At 47.8% G+C, this 19,036-nt stretch overlaps 1 protein-coding gene across 28 annotated transcripts in view; it reads right to left on the reverse strand.

Moving 5' to 3' along the window:
- The window catches only part of Ccdc57 (coiled-coil domain containing 57), a 103,479-nt gene that overhangs the window by 56,428 nt on the left and 28,015 nt on the right, over positions 1 to 19,036 (reverse strand). For 22 of the 28 annotated variants that reach the window (XR_015631072.1, XR_015631066.1, XR_015631067.1 and 19 more), the window contains 6 exon segments: positions 18,590 to 18,748; positions 16,083 to 16,245; positions 15,461 to 15,595; positions 7,354 to 7,567; positions 6,604 to 6,756; positions 2,703 to 2,803 (listed from right to left, as the gene is read on the reverse strand). Coding sequence is in view for 19 of the 28 variants with exons in the window: in XM_087574429.1 (XP_087430555.1) it covers positions 2,703 to 2,803; positions 6,604 to 6,756; positions 7,354 to 7,567; positions 15,461 to 15,595; positions 16,083 to 16,245; positions 18,590 to 18,748 (925 nt within the window). In the remaining 9 variants the exon portion in view is untranslated. 28 annotated transcript variants of the gene reach the window in all.

Raw genomic sequence — 19,036 nt, forward strand, 5'->3', positions numbered from 1 at the left:
TCTGTACAGCCCACGCTAACTGCCCAAGCTCACCCCATGTACCCCACATCTGTACAGTCCATCATGATGATCTGCAAAGCTGCCCCGTGTACCCCACATCTGTACAGTCCATGCTCACTGCCCAAGCTTGCCCCATGTACCCCACATCTGTACAGCCCACGCTAACTGCCCAAGCTCACCCCATGTACCCCACATCTGTACAGTCCACGCTAACTGCCCAAGCTCACCCCATGTACCCCACATCTGTACAGTCCACGCTAACTGCCCAAGCTCACCCCATGTACCCCACATCTGTACAGCCCATGCTCACTGCCCAAGCTCGCTGTCACTGGGAAGAATTATGCATGAAAGTGGGTTCACAATCCTCTCCTGAGCCCTGGTTCCCAGGAGGATATAAATAACTGCTTTTAGCACATTGCTGGTGACCAGGGAATCTTTTTTATCAAAAGGCCAGATGGTAGGCTGGGTGAGGTGGCGCATACCTTTAATCCTGGCACTTGAGAGGCAGAGGGAGGTGGATCTCTGGATGTCTGAGGCCAGCCTGGTCTACATAATGAGTTCCAGGAGGAGTGGCACAGAGGAGCTGAGAGGGAAGTAGGCATGAAGGAAAGCTCCACCAGGCAGTGATGGGTTAGGGATGTGCAGCTGATAGAGTGCTTGCCCGGGATGCATGAAGCCCTGGGCTTCACTGCCAGTATCACGTGAACAGGGTGTAGTGGTCCATGCCTGTAACTTTAGTGTGGGAGGTACAAGCAGAAAGAGCAGAAGTTCAAGGTCATTTGCAGCCAGCTTGGGTTCCATGAGAACCTATCTTAAAATAAAAAAAGGTAACAGGGGGCTGGGGATTTAGCTCAGTGGTAGAGCGCTTACCTAGGAAGCGCAAGGCCCTGGGTTCGGTCCCCAGCTCCGAAAAAAAGAACCAAAAAAAAAAAAAAAAAAAAAAAAAAGGTAACAGGAGAAGTGACTGTGGTGGAGTGAAGTTCAGAAAGGGAAGCCAGGGTCATGGTTATAATGGGTGGCAGTAGGGTCACCACGTCACCAGTCCCATGAGGCTCCCCTGTGGCCTGGGCCAGGTAGGAAGAGAACCAGGAGAATGGGAAGGACACTTCCTCACACGGTGGCCATCCATTCTAGGTTACGGGAATTAAAACAATGCTTCTGTTCCAGGGATGCCTGTGGTTGTCTCTGCATGACTATCCCTTCTTCCCACTACCTCAGGAAAAGCACTTATAGAATGGTGAGAGGACACCATGCCCTTTCCCACTCACCGCAGGCCCAAGTGATGGAGAAGGAGGGCGAGCTCTGTCCAGTGACTAAGAGTTGAGACAAGATCAAGAATAGGAGACTTAGCAAGCAGTGTGCTTAAGGGTCTGGAATCCAGAGTGCACTCCTGCTGTAAGTGAGCAAAGGACCTCAACATCAAAAGAGGCTGCAGGTGGCCATACCAAGGAGAAGGTACTCAGCACCCTTTGTCAGCAGGGAAGTGCAAGCAGGCTGATGTCAGAGTCGAGTGTCATGAGATACATGAACCACAGTGGCCAGAATCAAAAAGGCAGAAGAGGGCAGTGTCAGTGAGAACATGGAGGAAACAGACCCTAGCACATCGACTGGGGAGGTAACACTGCTGCTACTGCTGCTGCACTCGCTGGTAACAGTCTGGTGGCTCCTCGAAGAGTAAACACAGACTCTCCATAATGTTAACACAGCAATTCTACATCTGGGTACACAGTCCCCAAACCGAAGACACATTTCTATAGTGACACTTGTACAGGGATGTTTACCGTGTTCACAATGGCCAATAGCAGAGCCAACCTATGTGTTTATCCACAGGTAGGTGGATAAACAAAGCCACACAAGCCTGCTGTGTGGCTACAAACAGGAAGGAAGAACTCTGTGTGGTGCAACGCATGTGAACATTGAAATTAATGAACTATTCCAGCACTTGGGATGCAGAGGCAAGAGAATCTCTGTGAACTTTAAGGCCAGATTGGTCCACAGAGGGAGTGCCAGGACTACATACATCTGTCTCAAAGCCAAAACAAACTAAAACAAACTTCTGGGTTGAGTGAAAGAAGCCAGATGTAGTGACTTCACTATACAGTCTTGTGTGTCCATCTTGCTCTCTGTCAAGGCCTCCTCTTTCTTCTACCTGGTTCTTCTTGTATGCTTTCTTCTTTTTCTTCATATCTATGTGTACATGTAAAAATACATATATGCATTGTGCATCCATACATATACTTATAAAATGCATAATGTACATAAACATACACAAATGTATGTATATGCACACATACATGTTTATAGACATACATGCATACATTGTGTGTGTGTGTGTGTGTGTGTGTGTGTGTGTGCGCGCACGCAATGTTGTTGTTGTTGTTGTTGCTACTGCTATTTTGGGATGGGTCACTCTATAGCCACGGATGACCTTGATCTTCCTGCCTCTATCTCCTGAGTGCTGAGATGATAGACACTCTCCATCATATTAGGCTTCCCTGTGAATCATCTGTGGCCACACATAAGATAAACCAACTACTGCACAATGCAGTCCTTTGTCCTGAAGAAAACAGAAGTTGGGACGACACCCCAGGTCAATGAGGTCACACCTGGCAACCTCTCGGTGCCTGCACCTGTGTCCACATCTGGACTGGTTCTTCTGCTGGAATGTTTGCACAACCTTAAGTGTCCAGGCTAAGTCTCACCTTCTTTTTGAGCTGTGTCACTAGCAAGTTCAAGAGATGCACCCTGTCTCCAAGTTTTCTGAGTGCCAATGTAATGAGTGTTTGGTCTGCCGGGGCTGCATCTGTGGGAAAGAACAGTGGCTGTCACCTCAAACCTCAGAAACAAAAACAGTCTTCCTGTGAAGCTGACCCTCCTTTTCCACAGAGGTCCACTGAAGCTTCTAATTGAACTCAAGATAAATATGTCCATCCCTGAATCAAAGAGTTGGGTCCCTAGAAAAACCAGAGGTGTGATATTTAGTACAACCTTATGGAGAGAGAGAGAGAGAAAGAGAGAGAGAAAGAGAGAGAGAGAGAGAGAGAGAGAGAGAGAGAAAGAGAGCGCTATAGGATGAAACCCGGCCTTACTAAGTCAGATCAGAACAATTTTCCCACTTAAATACAGGGCCATTTATTTGGAAAGAAAGAAAAAAGATGATCACATACTTCCTGGGGCAAAGAAGAAGTGACACTTGATATTCCAAGTTATTGTTCATGGAATGGTAAAAACAACTCTAAGGATGTAAAAGATACATGTAAAATAATAGTAATAGTAATAGTAATAACAGTAATAATAATAATAATAATAATAATAATAATAATAATAATAATAATAAAGTAAAGCTGTCCTTTCAAGGAAACTCACAGCATCTAGGCCGGGTGGCTGAGGCAGAGGGCTTTGGAGTGAGTTCAAGGCCAGCTTGATCTACTTAAGGAGAATGTCTGGCACTGAAAACCTGGCTGTGGGTGGGGTGTAACTGAAGGATGCCCCAGGATACAGAGCCCTGGCTGGTTTTTCCAGAGGACTGAGGTCCGGTTCCCAGCACTCACGTGGCAGCTCTCAATCATCTGTGACTTCAGTTCCAGAGGATTTGACACCCTTTTCTGGCCTCTGCAGTTACCAGGCACACACGTGGTACACAGACACGTGTAGGTAAAACACCCATACACGTAAAACAAAAACCAAACCACTGGTTGTGGCTGGAGCTCAGAGGCAGAGAGCTGGCCAGAGCCACTGTGTGCTAGGCTCTAGGGTCCATTTCTAGCACTGCACAAAAAAGGAAAGAGAACATTTATAGCATTAGGCGCATATCTTAGAAATAAAAGGTTAACCCACGAAAAACAAATATCTAGAAGGAAGGGCAGAATAAAATGAACACTAACCACTGAGGAAATAAAGTAATGAAGACTCCAGAGCCAGCAGCCTCAACGGCTGACTTTGGTAAAGTAAAGAAGTAAATGACTGCACACTCCCAGGGAGAACACCAAGAAAGAACAGAAGAGAGCAGAAGCCAATATGATGCATGAGGAAATGTCTACAGACACTTAAGACTCAGGATAGACAGTACAGCAATACAGCTGCAATCTCAGCTACTCAGAAGTAGAGGCAGGAGGATTATTGTCTCAAAGAAACAAATGAACAAAACAGATAGGATGAGAAACTTCATCCTCTATGTTTGAAAACTCAGAGAAATGGATAATTTCTTAATATAATGTACACAAAATATATAAAAAGAAAATATGGCAGTGTGGGTGCACACCTCTAATCCCAGTACTCAGGAGGTAGAGGCAGGTAGAATTTGAGGCCAGCTTGGTCTACAGAGTGAGTTCTAGGACAGCCAAGGCTACACAGAGAGACCGTGTCTCAGAAAAAAAAGAAAGAAAGAAAAAGAAAAGAAAGAAAATATGAACAGTCCCTTAACTACAAATGAATATTTAAGCTTCAAATCTTCCCACAAGGAAAACTCTAGGCCCTGGTGACTTGAAAACTAAATTCTATAAACTGTTTAAGAAAAAGAAAGTGGGGATTGGGGATTTAGCTCAGTGGTAGAGCGCTTGCCTAGGAAGCGCAAGGCCCTGGGTTCGGTCCCCAGCTCCAAAAAAAAAAGAACTAAAAAAAAAAAAAAAAAAAAAAAAGAACCAAGAAAAAGAAAAAGAAAGAGAAAGTGTGTGTGAGGGGGCTGGGGATTTAGCTCAGTGGTAGAGCGCTTACCTAGGAAGCGCAAGGCCCTGGGTTCGGTCCCCAGCTCCGAAAAAAAGAACCAAAAAAAAAAAAAAAAAGAAAGAAAGTGTGTGTGAGTATGCATATCTCTAAGGCCAGAGTAACCCTGGTTCCAAACTCTGACCAGAACATTGCATACAAGGAAACGAAGTGACAGGCCTATCTGTAGTATTTCTCCACGAAATGTTGGTAAGCCAGGTGCGGCAGCCCATAAGGAAGCACGCACCACAGTGCCAGGGCTCCTTCTCAGGAAAGGGTGGTGTGACAGGACACAGTGCATTCCACCCTGCTTTGCTCAAAATCAAAACCTGGCACACAGATGGCTCTCTTGGGTGGCTCAAGAGAGGCAGCTCCTTGGTCAGGGATGGAGTCCTGGATGACTGATGTGAGCTCCTGTCCTTCCTTCCCTTAGGTGATAGCGGATGTACACTGCGCCTCAGACATTCTTTGTAAATAATGGAAAGAAGCCCAGGGAGAGCCTGTTCTAGGAAAGATGTCTGTCCTCTGTGCTCCTGCCCCACTGCTTGCTTCAGTTCTCCAAGGACAGCACACTCCTGGGAAGGGCCTGTGAGTAGACATCTGTGGAGAGCCCTGAGGGACCCAGGGACAACACATGTGGCAGTCGGGAGTGCTGCTCAGAAATCCAGGGTCTCTCAGAGGTCACAAGTGGCTACCAGCATAGGTTTAACGCCAGGCTGGTTGTATTTCACTGTTGTGATTTGAATGACAATGTCCCTCTTGGCTCAGATGGTTGGACACTTGGTTTCTACTTGGTGGCAGTGTTTAGGGAGGTTTAGGAGGTGTGGCCTTGATGGAGGAGGTGTGTCACTGGAGGCTAAAGACTCCATACCTCTATCTGCTTTGTGCTTTTGGTTCAAGATGTGAGTTCTCATTGCTCTTTCCCAGTAGCCACATTTGTCTGTTGCCTCAGCCTTGTCTTTCTAGGCTCTAACCCTCTGCAACTGTAAGCCAAAGTAAGTGTTTTCTTCTATAACCTGTCTAATTCATGGTGTTTTGTTTTTTTTTTTAAAGATTTATTTATTTCATTTTGTATATGAGTACACTGTAGCTGTCTTCAGACACACCAGAAGAGAGCATCAGATCTCATTACAGATGGTTGTGAGCCACCATGTGGTTGCTGGGATTTGAACTCAGGACCTCTGGAAGAGCAGTCGGTGCTCTTAACCACTGAGCCATCTCTCCAGCCCTAATTCATGGTGTTTTGTCACAGTCACAGAAACGTAACTAATATACTCACTATGACAGCCAGGGCAGGTGAGGATTCCAAAAGCTCAAGAAAAGACTTCATGTTCACACAGACTGCAAATTCACACTCTAACAGGACATGCTATGTAGACTCTAGGACAGCTAACCAGGAAGGCAGATTATAACTTTGTGGAGCGGCCCTGCACACTGCTGATGGGCACCGTAAAGCCTGGTATTGTCCACTAAATCACAATTTAGGCCAAAGGACACCAGACAAATGCTCATGTGCCACATAATTCCACTTACATGAGAAAACAGAACTCCCACCTAACACTGGGAACTCCAGTGAGCTCCTGTTCTGGAGATAGGGTGTCTGATGGCAGTCAAGACTGTGCAGCTATGCGTGCATTTGGAATATATATCAATTTTATTCTTAAACATTGGTTTTTTGTTTGTTTGGTTTTGTTTTTGAGACAGGGTATCTCTGTGTAGCCCTTGCTGTCCTGGGACTCACTCTGTAGACCAGGCTGGCTTCGCCTGCCTCTGAAAGCCTGCCTTTGCCTCTGCAGTGTTGGGATTAAAGGCCTGTGCCACCACCAACCACCATCTTGATTCTCACATATAGTCAGTGCTACTGGGACAGAGAATAAGGTTCAGGTAGCCAGGGGCTCTCACCAGCTGCTTCTGCAGAGTTGTGGGCGCCGTGGTGTGGGTCAGCGGTGGCCATGGACGTCTTCACTGGCTCTCCCGTGCCTTGTAGCTGCTCTTCCAATGCCTTGAGTTCATGCTTTAGGTTTTGCATTTCTGCTTCAAGGGCCAGAACATAATCTGCCAAAACACCAGGGAACAACACCACACACACTCACTGGCACACTCACTGGCACGCTTACTGTCTCACTGCCAAAGCTGCAGGGCTCACAGGCCCTCCTCTGCCCTGATCTCTTTCCCCCAACTCTCTGGACCGACCTTCACTTCTCAGCTTAGCCTCCATGTCCTCTAGGAAGGCTTTGGGATCAGGAGTAAGAATTTGCCCGCGTTCATTTCCATAGGCTTTCTGAATGGAGGGAACACCTCCCACATCAGGGGCTAGTCCCTTAGAAGCAGTCATGGTGCCTGCTAAGAACAAGACATAGGTAGGGCTGCCAACTCAGATCTACCATAGGATGCTTCTCCTGAGGAAGGCCTACCTAGCAACCCTGCTGGCAATGACTGCCTGCCAGGGGCATCAACTATGCACCCAGCACTTTCCCCTATGTCGCTAAAGAAACATTGGTAAATGTAAGCGACTGCTGTACTCTGTGGTAATAAATGGACTGGAGTGAGAAGCCTGCCTAGGGGCACTCTCCCTGTCCGGTCCGGTTCCCATGTCCCCCACCCCCATGTCCCACCATTTACTCCTCTTTGCCTCCATCTCTCCCTGCTCACCTGGAGGGGCTGAATCTTCTCCAGCCTTGGGCTCAGGGTTTGCATTTGAACGCTCTTCTGACTGGGCAAAGGGAAGATGACCACTCAACATTTCCATCTCTTTCCTCATCTGTGAAACAGCGTTCCGCAGACCTGCATTCTGTTCCTGCAGCCTCTGGATCTCACTAGATGGAGAATCTGTCCTTATTTCTCCTTCATGGGGCTGAGGAGGTACCTGCCAACCACACACAGCAAGGGAGAAGAATTAGGAATACAAAAGAGGCCCTTTGCTCCAGCTCAGCTGGGAGCCATACCCTGTCCTCCAGAACTGCAGTGTGCTGTAGACCACTATCCTCTGAGTGTAGCAGCCACCATCTTTATCAGAAAAGCTGACTATTTGCAAGAGATCCCCAGGATCAGGCTTGTTGACTGAAGGTGGTCCCTGGACCCTTACTGTCTTACCCTGACACATATTCTGGCCTCTCCTCACTGCACCTCGTACCCAGCAGTATGCAGTCTTGTCCTAACTACACACGCCTTCATGGTTTAGAGATGTGTCAGGGTAAGACAGTAAGACAATACAGACTGAGGGAGGTTAACTGAAGCAGGGGTTCTAGCTATACAGTCATGGGAAAGTCACTGTCCACACTGGGGCTAAATTGATACTAAGACTGCTCTAGAGTTTGCCACAGGCCTATAGGCAGCCACTCACACATGATCTGTGAGAAAACCCAACGAGCTCTTGGACTTCTCAAGGTGGGCTTGGAAGAGTCACACTTTGGTTTGTCACCAAGCATTATATGGAGGGTGTGAAGCTCGCTTGTCTCCCCAGGAAAAATTCTGTACAACAGGACGGCCCTCCTGACCCAAAGGAAGTGCGCCTCACCGGCGTGTTGACTTGTGAGCACTGCATGACAGGGTCTCTCCATAGCTGGATTCACAGACACACACAGGGGTTACAGGGCTAGGAAGGAAGAAGTGTGTCAGGGAACTCTGGAGGAGTGACAGTTCAGTCAAAAACCCGTGTTTACTGCGCCAAAGGCTTCATGAAATTTCTTAATTTTTAAAGAAGATTGATTGGTTTGTTGTTGCTTACTTATAGTTTTTTTTTTTGAGACAGAGTTTCCTCTGTGTATTCCTGGCTGTCATGGGACTAGGTCTGTAGACCAGGTTGGCCTTGAGATTCACCTGCCTCTGTCTCCCAAGTGCTACTACTGCCAGGCCAAGATTTATTTATTTTTATTTTTTGTGCATTGGTGTTTTGCCTAGATGTAATGTGAGGTTGTTGGATTTCCTGGAACTGGAGTTACACTCAGCTGTGAGCTGCCATGTGGGTGCTGGGAATTGAACCTGGGTCCTCTGGAAGAATAGCCGGTGCTCTTAACCACTGGGCCACCTCCCCAGCCCTGGCTTTATGACTTCTATGCCGTTTTAGAACAGTAAGACAATTCACTGGGTAGAACACACTGAAGACAGAGAGAGGGGCAGTAACTACAATTGTAACAGAAAGCATCCAAACAGGTCATTCCCAGGCCAGCGGACAGCATGAGGTATAGGGTAAACTGACACTCAGAACAAAAGGGGAAGAAAAAGCAGCTCCATATGCCCGAGGCATCTCAAGTGCAAACCCAAGCTCTGCTACCAGACCCCTGGTCAGACGCCAGGCAAGACTCAGCACGGGAGATCCTAGCCGATCTTCTGAGCAGAGACACAAATGTGTCCAACAACGCATTAAGAAAAGAGATGGTGTGTATGAGTGTTTGACTGAAGATACGCATATGCACCACCTACTGCACCACTCACAGAGGCCAGAAGATGGCGTCGACTCAGGAACTGGAGTGACAGAGGGTTGTGAGCAGCCCTGTGGTGCTAGGAACTGAACCCAGGTCCTCTGCAAGATCAGCAGGAGCAAGAAGTGCTCGTAACTGCCGAGCAGCCTCCACCCCACCTCGTCCCCGCCCACCACAGCGTTTAACCTGGCTTGGGAACAGTCAGTCAAGCAATCTGGAACCTGATGAGAAAATGATTTGTCACACTAAAGCACGTCATGTGACATGCAATCACGTTATGTTTCTGAGGGACCTCTATGAGGCAGACATATTTATGGTAGAATTAAAGGAAAAGACAACCATCCCAGTAAAATGCTCGCAGAGGCTCAGCCCCTCAGACACTGCCCTGCCTCCTCCCTTTATGCCCTCCTCCCCCACCGACATGTTCAGCCCCTTCCATCCACTGTCTGTCTACTTCCCGGGCAAGTGGATATCAGGCAGAAGTACTGTCAGGCAGCACCTCCCTCCCTCTAGTACAAGTGCAGCCTTGGAGCTAAGCTAGGTCTGTTGTAGGCCTGCATGATCTCAAAGATCCTCTCGCTACAGCCACCCAATCCCACACTTTTAAAATTACATTCTCCCCATGTCTGTTTCTGTGTATATATACATGCTACGGCCTGCATATGGAAGTCAGAAGACAACTTTGGAGAGTTGGTCCTTTCCTTCCACAATGGGTCCTGGGGATCAAACTTAGGTCTTCTGGTTTAGCAGCAAGCACCCTTACCCACTGAGCCATCTCAGTAGCCCAATTACAGTTTTTTTTTGGTTTTGTTGTTTTTTTGTTGTTGTTGTCTTTTTTTTTTTAATTTTTTTTTTTCCGGAGCTGGGGACCGAACCCAGGGCCTTGCACTTGCCTAGCAAGCGCTCTACCACTGAGCTAAATCCCCAACCCACAGCTTTTTTAAAAAAATATTTATTTACTATGTATAGAGTTCTGCCTGCATGTACACTTGCACACCAGAAAAGGGCATTGGATCCCAGTACAGATGGTTGTGAGCCACCATGTGGTTGCTGGGAATTGAACTCAGGACCTCTGGAAGAGTAGTTAGTGCTCTTAACCCCTGAGCCATCTCTCCAGTCCCCAATTACAGCTTTTAAGTTGCTGTAAGTTGGTTTTTACTCCAGAACAGAATTATCATTTCTGTTAACCTGAGCCCCAACTTGTTCATGTTCTTCTTTAGCCAGGCTGACTGAGTGTGCAGCTGTGGTTGCTAACATTCTAGATCGACCTGAGCCACTCCAGCTCTTCCCCTTGGACAGGAGGGGCCACCTCAGTCTTCTACAACATCCGGCCTCCCTTTTATTATGACTGTGGCACAGCAGCCAGGCCAGGAAACCTGGAGAGGACCTCTATGAAGCAGAGGCAACAGTGAAGCTCGGTCTTCCCTGTGCTACCTCACATCTGTGACACCAAGCTGGCTAAGAGCCTCTTCTGGTCTCAGGCTGGCTACATCGTCTTCCTGTTGGGGCCCCCAGGTAACAACTCTGAAGCACAAGGGCCACCTCTTATGTGCCTTAGACTATGAGTGACATTCCTATATCACAGGTGCCAGATGGGAGCCTGGAAAATGGAGGTTGCACATGGCTAATCCCCATCAACCAAGGAAGCCTGTGGCAAGTCTGTTGTCAGTCTTTGGCGAGGCACAGGCTCCTGGCCAATCCAGAGATGGTCTCCAGGGCTCTTAGTGGGGCCTGCAGGAGGGTCTCACTCAATGACACTCAGGCAGCATTTCCTCGCTGACCTCTGCAGCCCACCAGTAGTTCAGCTCTCCATTCAGTTCAAAGTTTTCTGTAATGCTGCCAGTGAGGAGCTGGTGAGGGCTTCTCCCTCCTGGGGCCCGGCCCATCACTCTCTTCCAAAGCGTACCTAGGCTTGCGTCTGCAGGCAGATTCTGGGAACTGTACTGGCTGCTTTGGTTGTTGGGTCACAGCCAGATACTGTGTCCAAGATCAAGGGTACACTTGAGGAGATGGGTGGGTATGGGCTGTTCCTGACTCTAGAGCACACTTCTGAAGTTTATTGTTTACTTAACAAAAACCGGCCAACCGATAGGCCTTGCTGACCTGCTTAGCTGGTACTCAGAGACAAATGTATTCTTTTGATTGCCAACCTAGGGGAAAAGTACAGGAAAGCTTCCAGTAAGAGACCATTGGTGAGGGGCTGGGGATTTAGCTCAATGGTAGAGCGCTTACCTAGGAAGCGCAAGGCCCTGGGTTCGGTCCCCAGTTCCGAAAAAAAGAACCAAAAAAAAAAAAAAAAAAAAAAAGAGACCATTGGTGAAAATAAGTACCTTTCTTCTATCATCACAGATGTCTACAGCTTTTCCTGGGATCAGATTGGGAGGCACTTTATATGTGATCTCAAGAAAGCCTATGGGGTAAGAGGTCTGTGTGTACCAAAAGCCATCCACCCCCTCATCATCCTCTGATTCTTGTGGCAGAAATATGAGCACAGCTGCTCAGGTGTCCTCAGTGCTCTACCCCTGGGGCAGCTCTCATCATAGACCCTAGGAGTATCTTCAACCAACTTCTCTGCCATGGTCCAAGTTTGGGAACTGCAGAATGTGAGAGTTGAGGAGAAATGTGTTTTGCTGGCAATCTGTTGCCCAGATCCTGCATGCCCACAGTACCAGCTGCCAACTGCCAGCCAGAGCCATCCTGGGTAGTCACTTCCAGTGTGGACACTATCGCCCCCTTGTGCCTACTCTTTGTGATCTGGGAACTTGGCCTTTAAAGGAATGACAGCTTGGTAGGAGGAAGACAAGTCTGAGGCAGGCATCCCTCAGGAAGGGCATACAATAACTTCAGTATTGTTACTCCAGAGAACTGGTGAGTGACCTTTCATAAAAGGACAGGTGCTTGATGACTGAAAAAAAAGGGACCATATGCTGGATAGTTTTATGTCAACTTATTACAAGCCAAAGTCATTCGAGAGATGTAAACTTCAATTAAGAAAATACCTCCATAAGGTCAGGTTGTAGACAAAACTGTAGGGCATTCTCTTCATTAGTGATTGATGGGGAAGGGCACAGCCCACTGTGGGTAGTCCTGGGATATATAAGAAAGTAGGATGAGCAAGCCAGTAAGCAGCACCCTCCATGGCCTCTGCATCAGCTCCTGCCTCCAGGTTCCTGCCCTGTGTGAGCTCCTGTCCTGACTTCCTTCAGGGATGAACAGTGATGTGGAAGTGTAAGACAGATAAACCCTTTCCTCCCTAACTTGCTTTTGGTCATGGTGTTTCATCACAGCCATAGGGACCCTGACTAGGACACACCATTAAAGACGATCCTGAGAAGGGGTCGCACTAGTGAAGCCTTATCTTCCAATGGACACGGATTAGGAGAGCCAATGGAGATCCTGCTGAGAGTTGCCCAGGCTAAGGCTTAGTAGAGTCTGCAGGAGTTCCTTACAGCTTTAGGAACATGCATGTGGTCATAGTTGGGTTCAAACGGAAATCTATTCTCTTCTGTTATCCAGACCCAAAGCCTGACTGTGCTATGAGGAGAGGAAAGCTGTGCCTCATCTAAAGGCTTACAGCAGATCTGTTCCAGGTCTTGTCAGAATCTGGTGTTCCTGGGCTTGTAAATTTGTCACTCCAGTCTCTGCCCCTGCCACCACATGGCCATCCTGTGCTTTTATGTGTCCTTCCCTCTAAGGACAGCAGAAACAGAGTCAGGGATCAGGGGTCAGGCCACTCTGCCCCAGCATGGCTCATCTTAACTCACCACACCCTCAGCAATACAATCTTAGTGAGTCATTCTGAAGCTTTGGGGTCAGGACTAATTCCGAATCTTGTGGGGAACGCAACTTAGACCACAGGCATCCTGTAATCAGTGTCTGGCTGTCGTCACCATGGAGCTGCTAGGTTCCTCTTTGTGGAGGGAAAACCACCTTCTCTGTCTTATGTTACTCAGACACCATGGGTGAAGTTATGTGTCTTTGGACAGAATTCTCACTTCTTACTCAGGATTGGAAGATGAAGGGGGTCCCAGGCCAGTGAGATGGCTCAGTGGGTAAGACGACTTGACTTGGAAGTCTGGAACATGCACTGTAGAAGGGGAGAACCAATTCCCTAAAGTTGTCCTTTGGCTCCACCCACTGGTATATGCACAAATGCACACACACAGAAACACAAAATAAATAATGTAATAAGAAAAGGGCACTGTAGGGGTTGGGGATTTAGCTCAGTGGTAGAGCGCTTGCCTACCAAGCGCAAGGCCCTGGGTTTGGTCCCCAGCTCCAAAAAAAAGAAAAAAGGAAAAAAAAAAAAGAAAAGGGCACTGTGACTACATCCTGAAATGTTACTCTGGACATTTGATTGTATATCAATTTTCCAAAATAGACACCACAAACTGATGAGATCAATAAAAGAGAAAGCACCATCTTGTATTGCAAAAACAAACGAAAGGCAGTTATGGTGGCATGTGCAGTCCCAGCACTCGGGAGGCAGAGGCAAGCAAATCTCTGAGTTCAAATCCTCAAGAGTTTAATACAGTTGTGGTGAATTCTTTTAATCCCAGTATTTGGGAGGCAGAGGTAGGCGGATTTCTGTGAGTTCAAGGCCAGCCTGATCTACAGAGTTAGTTCCAGGATAGCCAGGGTTACACAGAGAAACCTTGTCTCAAGGGAAAGAGAAGTTCAGTCAGTGCTCCATACAGTGAGCTGCAGGACAGCTACAAGCCTTCCTGCTCCTTTACGCTCCAGTGGCCAAGAGGCTGCCACTACTACTCACATGCCTGCCTTTCATGGGGCTGTAGCTCCCAGCCAAGAGTACACACAACCAGCCAGTCTCCTGTGGCTGGACAATTCCCATGAAGTGAAGATGGGGTCTTGATAGGTGTACCCTAACTTCATGTGCTCATGTTCAACACAGGGAACAAATTGCTTTCTGTCTCTGTGTGCCTCACAGGTCAGTGAGGATGACTGTGTGCAGTGACAAATCACTTTCATGTATTTGTGATGTTGGGGCTCAAGCCTAGGGCTTTGGTCATGCAAGGAAAGTACTCGGTCTCTATAGCCTATTTAACAGTTTTCATTTCGTTTTTGATAAAGAACCTTATGTAGTCCAGGCTGGCCTTGAATTCACAATTTTCTTCCCTCAGTTGCCCGAGTACTGAAATTACAAGTGTGTGCCACTACACCTGCCTAAATCTTATTGTGTGTGTGTGTATGTGTGTGTGTGTGCGCGCGCGTGTGTGTATGCATGTGCACGCGTGTGTGTGTTTATTATATGCTGGTGTGTACCATGTGAGTATCTATTTTTCACTGTATGTATTTAACAAGATGCAACATCAGATGACTTCTGTGTATCCCTTATGATTGTACAGGAAGGACTTTATACATTGAGCCATCTCTCTATCCCTTCAAATATTCTTATTGTTGGTGTGGGTTTAATTTTGGCTTCAGACAGGGTTTCAATGTGTAGTTCTGGCTGGTCTGGGACTCATTATGACCAGACTGGTCCCAAACTCACAGAGATCTATCTGCTGGGATTAAAGGGAGACACCAGTAGGCCTGATCCTTGAAATATTCTCAACAATGGCAGGATTCACAACATGCAGTAGAAAGACTCCTCCATGCAAGGTGACAGAAGCCACAGGCAGAGGAGTAAATCAATAAGGAGAGAAATCAGAACATGGCCTCTAAGGCTGTCTCTAGACCCTCTAGCTCCCACCTTGAGCCCTTCTGCCTAGGAATCAGTTCTGCTAACAGCTGTGGCAGCTCAGGCATGCTGGTCTCCATGGCAGTTGTACCCAGCTCTGAGGCTGTGGGATGGCACTGTCCTGATAGCTGAAGACACACTTGATGAGCAAGACTGGCAATCTGAGTTACTTCCCTGAAGCCCACATAGAGGTAGAAGGAGAGAACCAAGTCTACAGGGCTGTCCTCTGACCTTCCCATGTTTTCTGTGGTGCACATGTCCTCCCCCAAACAATAATAATAAGTAACATTTAATAGACTGAGTTGGCAAATTTTATGGTCTAGGGAGCTAGTGACACAGCCTAAGTAAGCACTGAATGAATGACCGTCTTGAAAGGCTCAATAGTGATTTGATATAGCCACCTATTCTTCAGTGCTGGGCACACCATGTGTGCTCTTTGGATGTTGGGTTTTAGAGCTTTAAATGCTGAAGAATGGAGTAGACTTCATCCTGGCATGTCCACTTTAGAACTGTAAAGTCTGGACTTGCCCTCACTGGAGCAACTGTCACCGAAAGGGGCTGCACTAAGAAAGCCTGAGCCAATATAATAGACACTGAAGTGTGTAGTGAAGGCTCTTCAAGCCAGCAGAGGGCTCACCTGTGCCTCCTGTCCAGGGAGGAGCCCATGTGTCCGCAGAGTTTCCATAGCCTGGTCTCGCTCCAGCGACACAGCCTTCAGCAGTGTCTCCTGCTTATGCAGTGCCCTCTCTGTCTCCTGGAGCTTAGCAGCAACCTGTAAAAATGTTCATCTGTGGGCAGTGCTGGTCTTCAGGGACCAGACTCCCTTCTGCTTAAAAAGCTAGTGAACAGTCACAAGAGCCGATCTACACTCAGAATGCTGGGGCCACCCTCTAATGGTGGGGAGGCTTCCTGTTCAGTTCCAGTGCTTAGTTTGCTCTGGCTGGTGGGGCCACCCCGGTGGGGAGGGACCATCTCAGCACTCCCAGAACCAGAAACAGCCCCTAAACATGTTTGGGGATTAGGCAGAGATTTATTTTTGTTCAGACTGGCCTTGGCCCTGCAATCTTCTGCCTCCTTTTCCCGAGTAGCTGGGATTTCAGGACTGCATTACAATATCAGCATGATTGTGACTCCTGGCTATAAATTAACTGGTATCTGAGGTTTTGAGTTTTCTGAGTTAAAAAAAAAATATTGCAAGAACCAAACCTATCCCATTGTACAGATCTGCTTATACTCCACTCCCAGAGTACCCAACACACCTGATCTCTGGCCTTGGTCAGCCCTTGGATCAAAGTCTCTGATCTCTGGATCTGGTTGCGTTCAATGTCATCGCAGCGACGCTGCCAGTCGAGGCCTAGCTGTACCTGCTCGCGCTCCAGGCTCTGCTCCCTTTCCACTGCCAGGGACAGTTGCTGCTTGTACCTATAGACACATGACAATGTCCCATGTCAACTTTCTTTCTTGAGGTCGCTTCAACATGAAGAGCAAAGGTGGGGTGATACATGAGGGGCTGACATGATGCTCTGTTCGTCCTTCCCATCTCACATGTGCCTCATGCTGAGGAAGGACGTGTGCCTGATACGAGGAGAAGCTGTCCTAGGAGAGACCTGGAGAAACAGCAGCACTCATGGACAGGTAAACATAAAGGGCTGATATCAAGATTCAACAAATGCTGGAGAAACAGTGCTGGAGGGAGGTGGCCATGTCCAAGCACAGTTGGAGGTCGCCAAACTTTTCTGTGATTGACAGAACCAACAAGCAGATGGCAAGGACATGGGAGATGAGAAGAGTGTCATCCACTAGTGTGGGCCAGTGACATTTTCAGAACCCAGACCACAGCAAGGGCATGTTTTATCTTTAAGTCTACTTTGCTAGGTATTGGGGCAGAGCGCATTCCAAAGTCACAAAACAGACTGCAGAGGAGACCAGTCATGCAAGGTGCATTCTGTGTGCACAGCAGAATTAGGTCAGAATCACTGACAAATGGTGCCTAAAACTAAATCACCAGAGGTTAGGCAATAAGGTATTTTTTTTTTTTTTTTTTGGAGCTGGGGACCGAACCCAGGGCCTTGCGTTTGCTAGGCAAGCGCTCTACCACTGAGCTAAATCCCCAATCCCTAGGCAATAAGGTCTTAAGTCATCTACTGACCAAAGAATATACAAGGAGACCGTATTTTAGCGGAATAACATTAGAACTTGTTGGGTTTAGCTAAGATATGCCAGAAAGGAAACTTCTAACACTAATTACATCTGATAGAAGGAAGAATGTCTCAGAGTTAATCAATCATCTTGGCTCTGATATCAGGATCGATCAGAACAACAAACCAAAGCTAAAGGAAATAGAACAACCACTATCGCCAGCACCACTACAACAAAAAACAATGGAGAATATCAAATCCAATGCTGGTTCTTCACAAAGATCAGCAAAACTGATAAGCCTCCAATGAGGCTGGTCTAGGGTGAAGGGAAGGCCATCAATGGTCAGTGTCATCAGTAAGAGGCCTTTGCTATCTACTCTCAGGCATTAAGACTACAGGAACAGGGGGTTGGGGATTTAGCTCAGCAGTAGAGCGCTTGCCTAGCAAGCCCAAGGCCCTGGGTTCAGTCCCCAGCTCCAGAAAAAAAAAAGACAAAAAGACTACAAGAACCAGGGACGGGGCCAGCAACAGTCGTAGTGGACAGAGAAATACAAAGTACCAAAATGGACAGAAAAAAAATATCAAGAGGAAAATCTACAGAGAGGGAGAGAGAGAGAGAGAGAGAGAGGGAGAGAGAGAGAGAGAGAGAGAGAGAGAGAGGCTTTAGACGACTCAAGCATCACATGGCCCCTGAACATCAAGAAGAATCTGTGCATTCTAACCTCAAAGTGATAAATCCAAAGAAGCCAGGACCAAAAGCCACATTATGGCTGCCACTCAGAAGTCCAGTCCAGGAAGACCCTCCCCCAGGGCAGCCATTAGATGGAAGTGGGGGGTCAGGGATGGCCACAGACCTGAAGGGGTCTGAGTTGATAGAGTGGTGGGGTATAGATGTCAATGTCCATCTAGATTCATCATGTGGACAATGTTTTATTATATGAGTGACTTGATGACACTATGGAAACAGGCCCTTACCTTCACTCAAGCATAAATCCATACAATGAACAGGAAAAACAAGCATGGCTTTGTTCTGTTTCTTTTTTTTTCTCTCTCTCTTTTTTTTTTTTTTTTTTTTTTTTTTGAGATAGCATCTCTCTATATATATACCTGGTTGTCCTGCAGTGTTATATGGATCAGGCTGGCCTTGAAATCATGGTAATCTGTCTGCTTCTGCAAGTTGATGGCAGAGGAAGGCAGTCAGTGCTCACCACACACCAGCCCTTGGCTGCGTTCCTTAAAGACTGAGATTCCTCATCCCTAAGGTCTGGGCCTGCCCCCTGGGCCTGCCCCCTGGGCCTGCCCCCTGGGCCTGCCCTCTGGGCTGCCCTCTGGGCTGCCCTCTGGGCTGCCCTCTGGTCCTGCCCTCTGGGCCTGCCCCCTGGGCCTGCCCCCTGGGCCTGCCCTCTGGTCCTGCCCCCTGGGCCTGCCCTCTGGGCCTGCCCTCTGGGCTGCCCCCTGGTCCTGCATGTTTGCTGATGTCTTCACCACCACATCTGCTTCCATCCCATTACCATTCCTCTCCCAGGGAATGCAGGGCTGAGTTTGTGATGCGGTTTCACTCCCGAGGACCTGTAATGGTTCTTGTCTGCAGGAAACAGCATAGGTGGCTGCTGCCTTGGGGACAGTACCTGTCTATGTCCTGTTGGGACTTGGCCACCTGTGCTTTGAGCTTCATTTCCTCTTCCTGTAGTGCCTGAATCTGAAGGTCTTTGGAAACAGCTTCCTTGGACATCTGAGCGATCTGGGCATCCCAGGCAGCTTTCAGAGCTGCTGCATCTTCACGAAATCTACACAGGAAGAAGTGTGTGAGTGCAGCGTGGTTCACTTGTTCTCTCTCGTGCTATACAGACCCAGAGGAATGCACATATAGTTGCCAAACTCTCATCAAAAAGCCACATTAGAAGGGATTGCCACGTTGCCTAATTTAAGACCATGGATCGTTCTACTCAGGAAGAAATATCTAGCAGCCAGCCATGTAAATGTTAACTAATTGACTATCAAGGGCCAAATTTCGCAAGGTGGAAAGGTGCTCTGTACACACAGCCTGTGGGACTGAGGAAGCGCTGTGGTGAGTC

Source organism: Rattus norvegicus, chromosome 10, assembly GCF_021556685.1.
Source record: "Rattus norvegicus strain SHRSP/BbbUtx chromosome 10, alternate assembly SHRSP_T2T, whole genome shotgun sequence".
Lineage (NCBI taxonomy): Eukaryota > Metazoa > Chordata > Mammalia > Rodentia > Muridae > Rattus > Rattus norvegicus.